We start from the raw sequence: 10,960 nt of genomic DNA, 5'->3' as shown, positions 1-10,960 counted from the left end.
GACGGAACCAAATAGTACCAAATAATTTTTGTGTTAGAATCCAATTTAATTCTTCTATTAACGTAAGGTTCAGAAATTTGAAAATCGAATTCGTTATTTTTCTACAATCTTTTACAAATTTAAAAATTCGATTTTTAAAATTCTGAATCTACGCTTTTGTTTACAATAATTTGTGTCAATTCATGTTTGTATGTTTTAATGAATTAAAATTTCACAACTAAACGACATACTTTCCAGAAAGAATTTAGAGTTCTTAAACAAAATATTAATGGAAAAAAATTTTATTGATATAATTCTAAGAAAAAAGTTTCTCGATTCAAATAAATTATCTCAAAATACCGCCAATTATATGAAAAATATTTAAAATATTATTAATTATCGTACATTTATATGCAAAAATTAGTATCTGTAGATATACAGTACTTGCTACAGTACATTCATTTATGAATACAGAAAACCGGAATACATTCAAATCTCTGAACATCCGAAGGCTACTGGTGGTGAAAATAATAAAAAAATAGCCATTGTTTAAAGATTATTTTGTATTCATTTCAATGTTCCTGAAGAAATGACTCCGCTTAGAGATGGCCATTATCGGGAGATTCATCTGTATTTGATTTAGGTCACTCAGGTAGAACATTTCGAAGTGTAAATTACTTAAATTCGACGTCCGTTGCTTGAATATAACGATACACATCATTATCTTATTAATATGTAATTATTTTAAAATTTATTCTACACGTAACTTAGCACTTGCGAAAGAAAAAATAAATGTTTTTTACATTCATTCGAAACTTTTATTCAGTTCGATTCCAAGTGTAAATTATATTAATTTCAAATCAAACATTGGTGTTTAATTTGAATTTAATTCTAATTTACCTTCGTACTTAAATTGAGTGTATCTTGGAGAAATATCTACTCACAACATCGTTACAGAACAGTTGTGATTGTTTTATCGTCGTACGAAGGATTTGCTATTTCTCCTGCATAATTACTCGAGGAATTGTTTTTATCTTCCGAATAAAGTCCTGCAGTTGACGAACTAATAACATAACAACTTGGTGATTTATCTTCGTTTGCATTTTTCTTTTCTTTCAAAACTTCTCCGTTGCTGTCATAATTTTCGTTAGCTCCTTTAGAAGAAATCTTCTAACGAAAATATTATATTGAATTAAGATATATATTAAATAAATTATTTAAAATCTGTAAAAAACTTACTTTCTTAATATTATTAGATTTGTATCTACTACCCCATATTACAACGGGACTTAATAATTCTGGTTCTATCTCTTTATTCGGACCTAAAGTTGAAAATTTTATATATAAAAATTGAAATTATACATACGTTGTTGGAAAAATACCTATTTAAACATTTTTTACCTGTGAATAAGCTGATTATATATCCTAATAAAATTGTGGACACGCAACCAGTTACTGAATACCACATATATGAAAGTTTGTATAGAGGAAATACGTCACTGACATATGGATTAAAAAATTATATAAGTATATAAGTATTGATTCTTCTACAACATTCTCTTGCTTTAGATAATATTATTAATTACCTGTTATCAACATCATCAATTATAAAAGTTTGATTATTTTTAGAAATAAGTGCGTAATTTGTTCCGTTTCCGAAGACAAATGAAGAATTAGGACATCCAGAAAGAGATAAGGGCAATTTGACACTCTTGTATTTTGAAGCTCTTGTGCCAAAACTAATCCAAAAGCAAAATGCTAAAGATATTAACAGACCTGATATGGCACCCTGGAAAATAGATTTTTAAAAGATTATATTTATTAATTTAATAATTTACTAATTGTTAATAAAGTTTAAGATTTAACTATTGTAATATTACTATAAATAATTTATCTTATTTCTCGATTTACGACCATTCGGACATGACTGTGAAATGACAATGTATATGTTTATCATTATTTTAATTCATGAAAATTGCATACATATATTTATGAAAAAATTAAATTATCTAAATTTTAATGAGCTTTTCTTTATCAGTTTTGTTACGTCCTTGATATTTTCGCAGGAAATCGAACTTAATATCAAAGTGATGAACACTGTGTCGAAAGATAATTGGACTAGACTATTTAATCAGCTAACTTATTTATAGACGGTACGAATGTTTAAAGGAAGTTTAAAAATTCAGCTTTACAATGTATTATAGTTTTTTATGTTTTGGTTTGCAAAAACATGATTCGTACAATTTTACGTCTTCGAATATGAAAAATGATTTAAAATTTATAAACAAAATCGAATATTTATGCAATAAGAAAAATCGAATAATATATGATTTGTAAAATTTCACTTTCATATAACTTTTTTATAATTAAATCCTTTCCGATAACATTTTTGATATAACTAAAGAATTAAATTACAGTTTTTATGCATTCTGAAGTGGAATATTTAATAATAATAATAATAATAATAATGAAATGGAAATTTCCATCACATTTGAAGATAACGAAATTTCTTAATAATTAGTTCAAAATAGAGTTGTACTTGTTAAAAATAAGGACAATTCTATTTTTAATCAACATTTCTTATGATAAAATTTGTTATTATTCTAAAATTTATGCTCATTTATCTTTGTAGATAAGTTAGTTCGTTCGGTTCGTTTTCCCTTATCTCATATAACTTGCATTTATATTAATCATATTTTAATTAATTTTTGGTTTTTGACTGTCATTAAGTTTTTCTCAATTATTTTAATTACTAAGTAAATTTTAATCTAAAACAAACAAAAACATTCAATTTCTGTACAACTACATTTTTTGTTAATATTAAATATGGTTACCTTTAAAACATAAATTATATTTTTATTTAAAAAATCAAGATAGTTTGATATCTATGTAAAAAGAATATGCAAAATTAAATATATTATATACTTAATGACAAAAAAGTTACACGCCAAGGAGGCGTTGGAATCGAATGAAACATTAGTGAGAATGCAAAGACGATAATAATGTGATTACAATTGCATGCTTGGTGTTCGGACTTACAAATAACAAGTACAAACAAGAACTCTAGACACAGTGAACCTTGTAAACATTTTTACAGATTACTGGAGTAGAAATTTTAAGACACAGTGGTAGACTTATCTGGTGTGCACTCGGGTCACAAGTGTAATAATTCTTGCAGACATTGAAGTGTTTGAAGATGTAACCTGGTTTCTGCAGATATTGAAATGGATGTATAATTTAACATCTATCTAATGAAAATAAGCATCTCGTAATATCTAACGGCTTATTAGCACATGCCTTAAAACAAAACAGCTAGAAGTTTCCGCAGTTCTGTATATCGTACACATATACTATATCCTGACATACAGACCCCTGGTTACAATTTTTATTCTTCGTTTTTGTTTTTCTCTGCTCTGTAGACGGTAAGAGAGCTCTTTTTCCATACCTATTGTTGGTTCTCCAGACCATGAGGCACAATGAGGAACAGGCTCGGCATATCCGGAAGTTATTACCCATGAAAAATTCGTGGGTTGTTCGCTTGGATTCGATTCCGAATTTCCCTGAGTTGGTAGACTGAGATGCCAGTCTACCACTCGGCCATCGAAATACAACCATCGCACTTCCGACAGACTATACAGATTGAGACGACAATGCGACTCGCGGGCGATCTGCCGAAGAAGGGTGTCTCGAAGAAGGGCTTTCTATAGGAAAATGGCCCCTATTTAAGTACTATAAACGCGGAAGAAACCCGGAAAACGCCACGTGGCCAGTGCAGTGGAGTTTTCCGGCACTGGCCAGGCCGGGCAATTGCTGGAGATCAACGATAATTTATGCACAGACCAGAAGTTAACACTAATTTTCCCATCACCCGCCAGTTGTGTAGGCACCGCGTTGCCCAGAAACCTATAATGCTGTTAAGACAGCCCTGCTCGGACCCAACCCGTTGGAGAAGAACGAGTCTATGACCAAGTGCTTTTATCCACTCTGCTACTGGAATTTTAGGAAGGACCCATACTTTGAAACTTTTCTTTTTAATGAAAAATATAACTAATTTTAAGTTGTTTCTGAAATTTATTTCATGTATATTTTATACCTATTAAATATTCTTAAATTCAAAATGTAAAATATAGACTATATATATTTGCTATGTTGTTACGTTTACAAAAATAATTATTTAATAAAATTGATATAGACCTATATGCATTAAAGCGTTGATAATGGCTTATAATATAATTAACAAAATTACTTGACTATTTTACTTTTAAGAATTATTTCAAAATCAATTTTTATTCTTCGAATGTAATAACATTTGTTGTATCAGGCACGATAAACTTTATCAACAATCGATTAAATGTTATACTTAAGACAAACAGACACAAGTTTATGTACTTATTAAGCACTAGCAGACATGTTTGAAGTTGTCCGTGCAAAATGTAGTAAGGACAAAAGCATTAAAATTGAAATCATATTAAATATTTGATTTTTTAGTTCGAGTATATCTACTAGCAGTGGTGATATTCGAAATATTTAACAAAGGGTTCGCTAGTAGAAAATTTTTCCCTAACAATCACCGACAAACAAAATGGAAGTTTTGGCTAGAAATAAATACAATACCTTTTCTTGCGATATATCTAATAATCAGTGGCGTATTTGGAATGTAAGGGCCCTGGACGAAGACCAGGTAACAATAGTATATTAATGCTGTCGACCTTTTTTTTTTTTTTTTTTTTTTATTAGGCAGAGAAATTTTTCACCCCGAATGCTGATAATAGACAGATGTCATCATCTCTCGAAATACAATATTCTTTTTATTTCGCTGTCCATAGCCCGACACGTGTTCCACGGCCATCTTGTATTATCTCACGCGCGTGAGATTGTGGGATCTCTCTTATGACTGGAACTAGTTTCAAGAACTCTCTTGAATCGCTCGCGATTATACCTCGTTTTGGTCGAGATTGAAACGGTCGAGAGAGATCGCACCAAGACATAGTCCCCGACCTTGCTCACAATCTAGATTGAAATGCTCGGTGCGAACGAGGTATAAGGCTCTAGTTTAGTAGTATTACAGAGTATAATACGTATATTTTAATATATTAAAAAAAAAAAAAAAAACAAAACCACTGAGAAATGTTCCGTATGTTTAACAAGGTTCGGAAAACTGAAAATTTAAATTGTTAAAATTTTCACCACTGTTCACACACGTTGAATATCACCACTGTCTACTAGCAATGTTTAATTAGCAATATAAAATAATCTTCTAACATCTCTAGGTATGCTTCTTTTACTTGTTCATAGTGTAATGTTCAGTAGTGTTTTAATACTACCAAATAACGGAATTTCGTTGGTCAAATTATTGAGTTTTGACTAGATGTTAATATTTTTAACCTATTTTTAATATTAATACTAAGTTTCTCTTTGAAATTATGAGAATTCGGCTTTACTAAATTTTGAAATTTTATTGCACTCCATTTTAATTTTAATCGCTATTTCTTAGTTATTATTAACGTTTTGTTAAATTTAAATATCAGATAAAAATAATCTGATTGTTTTTCTAGATCAATGAATGTTGAATACCTTTTGATTTGGTCTTTCAAACAGCATCCCTAAGGTAAAAAGCCCAAGCATTGGTCCTCCAAGCACTCCCGATATCGTAATAGTTGCTTCCATAAGACCTCCCAGTTTTTCTACCATATAGCTGAGTAAGATACACAATATTCCAAATGCTAGAGCTGGAATAACGTAATTTTGGAATTAGTAAGTTTAACAAATAATTTACTAAATATATCCTTCGGAATTAGCATAAAGTTGCCGAAGAGAACAATTCACACAGGAACACTTCTTTCTGATGGAAAAAGTAGATTTATTTTTTGTAATTTAGAAAACACATGTATTTCGGGCTTTATTCCTCTCTTCAGTCCTTATTTTATTAAATATATCGGCAAAAACTACGTAAGAAACTACAGAATGTATTAAATTATATTTAACATACGCGTACAATTTTTTTTTTCAGTTGTAATTAGACATTAATGGCCGAAACAGCTCTGAAAATATGCAAATTTGTACTACGCCGCAGCGCAGAAAACGAGGCCGAAACAGCCATTAGACATTAATGAAGAACAAAATATTCCTGTCAGTGTTTTTTAAAAAATTTTTAAATTTCTTAAATTATCTTATCATATATCGCTTATACTCTTATACATTTATTTTATACCAGTTATAAATATTCTGTGTAAAAGTGATTACTCCAGTTATAAAAAATAAGATACATGTTCGTCTAAGTTTAAACCTTGAATGCATAGCAGAACAAAATATGATAATGTTGACTGATGAGGGGCTCTATGCCCTAAACGTGAGAATGGCACGTATCAACTAAATAAAGATGGAAATAAAGCCAAGTGTTTAATTAAAACTCAACTTTGGGTTCATAGTCCAAATATATTTAAATAAAAATAAGTATTCTATTTCAAAGCGTATATTGTTCTGAATATTATTAGCGTATTGAAATATGGTTTGGGATCGGTTAAATTCATGATATAAACAACAAAGCAGTCAGCATAACGATTATAAAAGATTACACCGAGAAGTGTTTTGATAATATCTTCTGCTTTTATCATGCAAAGTTCAGCAAGTTTTGGACAGATGCAAGAGCCCATAAATATGCCTTCTAATTGTTTAAAAAATTACCATTACAAATAAACTATGTAATGTATCTGTTACAGTCAAAACTCGTTTTTAGTTAGAACGCGTTTTAACTAGTTGAAACTAGTTTATACTGGATGTCTTTGTTAAAACCCGTTTTGTCTAGTTAAAACTAGAATTTACTGCTAGTCAAAAATGAATTTGAGTTAAAACTAGTTTTAACTAGACAAAACGGGTTTTAATAAAGACATCCAGTATAAACTAGTTAAAAACGCAACCTAACTAAAAACTGGTTTTGACTGCAACATATAGAGTGATTCGGGGTAAGATGGTAGGCGGGGGAAGATGCCTACTTTTTGATATTTTCAAACGGTGACGTCAGATATTGTCATGTGTTTGTATGATGAATCGTTGGGCCAATATTGAGTGCGGAAAGCTGTAGTTGGCTACCGTTTCCTCATTTTCTACATCTGAGAAGAATAAAAGCAAGATAAGAACGAAGATTTTGTTGTGAAATGTTTCTAGAATAATTTTAAAACTAAAAGTTAAAATAAAATTTATTAAAAATTGCGGAATTAATGTGATGTAGTTAAGGTTCTAAAGTTTCCATTGTCAGATACTGCCGATCTCGATCAGACATGCTAGAACACGTATAACATAGGCATCTTACCCTGACAAATGAAAAAGATGCCACATTTTTCATGGGGTAACATGCCTATTTTTTGTTAATTGAATTCCAATATGCCTATTTTTAATAAATTTTTGTTTTCTCGTTTTATTGCAGGATATGCATAGAAATTATATAAGGACTTCTCAAAAAGGTTTTTCAACTGAAAAAAGCTTTCAGCTAGCTATAGAGCACGTTAGAACGGGCGGAAACTTAACAATATTTATACTGTGCTGTTATACTTAATATGAAGTACTTTGTACTACATATACAATAAATTAAATTTGGTTAAGATATTCGAAAATTAATTTTATGCAATTATATTTGTTATCTTACTCTAATGGCATTTGGCATCTCACCCGGATACTTAGGATGAGATGCCTAAAATGCCAGACAGTAAAAAAGTCGTCATTGCAAACACAATATACAATTATTTTTCATATACTCCAAAGTTTTATTTGAAAAACGTGCTCAAAAATATGATATTTTCGTTAGAGGCCTCCAAAACCCAAATTATCGCTATAATTTCCTTTATAAGCATAATGTTAGGCATCTTCCCCCGAATCACTATACATAACTTTATTTCCCTCAAACATATTTATGTAGCTAAAATTAGTTTTAACTAATGTTAAAAGTTAAAACTAGTTTTATCTAGAATCAAAACATGTAATTTACTACTAAACCTATTTTGTCTAGTTAAAACTAGAATTTACTGCTAGTCAAAATGAATTTGAGTTAAAACTAGTTTTAACTAGACAAAACGGGTTTTAACAAAGATATCCAGTATAAAGTAGTTTCAACTAGCTAAAACGCGTTCTAACTAAAAACGGGTTTTGATTGTAACATATCTATTATAAACTTTTTATGGATAGAAGAGTACATATTTTTTATATCCAGGCTAAACATTCTAATATCTGTAAGTTTTTGGAGGTTTTCAATAAACTGGTCATAACCAGTTATTGAAATAGAAAATGAAACTGGTGACAAGTTAAATTTTATAGATATTATAAAGATATGATAATTTTATAACTTTTAAAAGATACATTAAACCATGTGACGTCGGCAAGTACTGTAATCAATTTCTATTCCAGCACACCTATGTACGTATATTATAAAGAACATATTCAATATGTATATAAACAAAATTAAATTACGTACAAGTGATATAACAGACCAAACCATAGAAATCGAGCACATATACCGCATTTTTCAATTAAATAACTACCCCAACAAAACTATTAACAAATGGATACTTAATCAGACAATTAAACAAAACCGATACCTAAAACACAAATAATTTATAGAAAACTAGCTTATACCTCATAATTTTCGAAAACATTCAAAAAAATATTAACACCATATAATATTATTCTAGCCCCACACTGAATAACAAAATCAAAAATTTCTTAAGAATCAAAGAACAAATTAATACTAAAATGAATGTTTTGTTATATAATAATTTGGTTTACAGCTTGTCAACCAAAATACTATTACTTAGGTGAAACGGGTAGAATATTAAAAATTCGAATAACAGAGTATTTAAAGGCTGTGAGGTATAATTACACCAACTCAGCAGTCGCCACACACTGCAATTATGCCACTCGACAGCGTCAAAATTCTTTTAAAAAATAATAAAATTTTTTGAACACATTGAAATTATTAAAATAAACGAAATTCATTCTGTGAATTTGGCGGTCACCAATGAGATCTGGCAGCCATCACTAACAAAATAAAAGAAATCATTTTAAGATGTCCTCTCCCTCCTTTCCTCATTTCCTCCCCTTCCCAACCCCATTTTAATTCACTGTATCGTACAAAATATCAGACTTTCTGATAAACATGCAATGAATGTTTTTACACCTTATTCTCTTTTAACCAGTTTTAATTGGTTTTAAGGTTTTTATGTTTTACTATCTTTTTTAGTCAATTTTTTTATGCAGTGCATTTTAACGAAAATATATTTATTTTTACAGGTATACCCTCTTATTATTTTTTACAACATTTTATTATATTTATTTATTTACTTATTTTTAAATATATTTCAGTTTTACTTATTTTACCACACGGTTTTAATAATTAGTTATTCCAGCTGTCGCTATAATAATTTTTAGATAATTATAATTTAGAAACAATTGTACGCGTATGTTAAATATACTCTAATACATTCTGTAATTTCTTACGTAGTTTTTTGACAATATATTTAATAAAATAAGGACTGAAGAGGGGCATAAAGCCCGAAATGCATATCGTTTCTCAATTACAAATAATAAACTTACTTTTTCTATCAAAAAGGAGTGTTCCTGTGTGATTTGTTCACAACAGCAACTTTATGCTAATTCCGAAGGACATACAACCAATTGAAAGAACAGTAAGCAATCAATTTACTAAATAATAAAAAAATATCGTCGCGATGCTTACCTAACATCTTTGTAATAAATGCAGCTCTGGATTCTGTCAAGGATTGTAAACAACAATTAGGACGAATGAAGTCTTCGAGTGTTACGGCAGCCAGAGAATTTATTACTGACGACAATGTACTAAGAGAAGCACTAAATAATCCAGCAATACATAATCCGGGTAATCCGGGAAACTTACCCAACGATTTCATAATAAAATATGGTAGCAACTTAAAAATACGATAAAGTTAAATTAACAATATGCTTATGAATTACTTTTTATAACTTATATTGATAATTTTATAAAATACCTGATCGTAAGATGATAGTTTGGTTTCTTTTTTGTTCAAAAGGGGGTCACAAGAACCAAAACTAGAATATAAAATTACTCCACAAAAACAAGTAGATAGAGTATGAATGCACTTTAAAGGAACACTTGCCCATATCGCTCTTAAAAGATTTAAGGATATTAAGTTATACAAAGTATATAGACATTATTTCCTATTAAGTGATCTTCTCACCTTCTTGACTTTTTAATGGAGTCTAAAGTCATCATTCTTTGTACTTGGGTCTGTGTAACGGCATTAGTAGCTAAATGGAAAGAGATTCCTCCAATAAATATAGACCAAAATGTATATCTGACAGTTGGATCTGCCGTGAAACTGTAATATATAAACATTTTATAAATATGTTTATATTCTCGGATTTATTACGTTTTGCTTTGAATGTTAAATACTGATATAACCTGGCCATTTCAGTTCGTCCACCTTCGGTTGCAATCTTCCAAACATTTGTAATTCCACCAACATCAAGAGAACCTTTTACAATAACTGTAATCATAGTTGCATACATGATAAGTCCTTGTATGAGATCAGTCCATAGCACAGCTTTTATGCCTCCCTTCAATTAGCATTCATACGTTATTAATATATAAATATATGAGTTTACAAAAATAAATAATAAAGTGACAGGAAAATAGAACTTACGATAGTGCAATAAAAAGTGCAAACTGTTCCAACGGATAAGATGGATGCCCACATAGATATTCCCGTAACTGCACTCATCGCTAATGCTGGGGCATATAAAACTACAGCCATATAAAATATCTAAAAATATTCAACTTCTTTTTAAATGAATTATTTTAATTACGTATAACAATAATTATACTCACCATTCGAAACATAAAGGCTAATGAACCTATAATTCTTGTTGCTTTGCCAAATCTTCTATCTAAATACTATATAATTGTTATGTAATATCAAAATCAAGGTAGGCTTAT

At 29.6% G+C, this 10,960-nt stretch overlaps 1 protein-coding gene across 2 annotated transcripts in view; it reads right to left on the bottom strand.

The window, feature by feature from the left end:
• Positions 1 to 265: 265 nt before the first annotated feature.
• Positions 266 to 10,960, bottom strand: part of LOC136987765 (putative sodium-dependent multivitamin transporter) — a 35,756-nt gene continuing 25,061 nt past the window's right edge. For both annotated transcript variants that reach the window (XM_067285537.1, XM_067285532.1), the window contains exons 3-13: positions 10,853 to 10,918; positions 10,668 to 10,787; positions 10,427 to 10,581; positions 10,203 to 10,343; positions 9,993 to 10,131; positions 9,704 to 9,911; positions 5,554 to 5,708; positions 1,566 to 1,768; positions 1,381 to 1,478; positions 1,219 to 1,301; positions 266 to 1,149 (exon numbers count right to left, since the gene is read on the bottom strand). In XM_067285537.1, the coding sequence (XP_067141638.1) occupies positions 931 to 1,149; positions 1,219 to 1,301; positions 1,381 to 1,478; positions 1,566 to 1,768; positions 5,554 to 5,708; positions 9,704 to 9,911; positions 9,993 to 10,131; positions 10,203 to 10,343; positions 10,427 to 10,581; positions 10,668 to 10,787; positions 10,853 to 10,918 (1,587 nt within the window). In that variant the 3' untranslated portion in view covers positions 266 to 930. The remainder of the gene's footprint in view (positions 1,150 to 1,218; positions 1,302 to 1,380; positions 1,479 to 1,565; positions 1,769 to 5,553; positions 5,709 to 9,703; positions 9,912 to 9,992; positions 10,132 to 10,202; positions 10,344 to 10,426; positions 10,582 to 10,667; positions 10,788 to 10,852; positions 10,919 to 10,960) is intronic.

The sequence above is a fragment of the Centruroides vittatus genome, unplaced genomic scaffold (assembly GCF_030686945.1).
Source record: "Centruroides vittatus isolate TY-2023 unplaced genomic scaffold, ASM3068694v2 contig_1229, whole genome shotgun sequence".
Lineage (NCBI taxonomy): Eukaryota > Metazoa > Arthropoda > Arachnida > Scorpiones > Buthidae > Centruroides > Centruroides vittatus.
The sequence above is the reverse complement of the archived record's forward strand: the minus strand, read 5'-3'. Positions and strand labels throughout refer to the sequence as shown.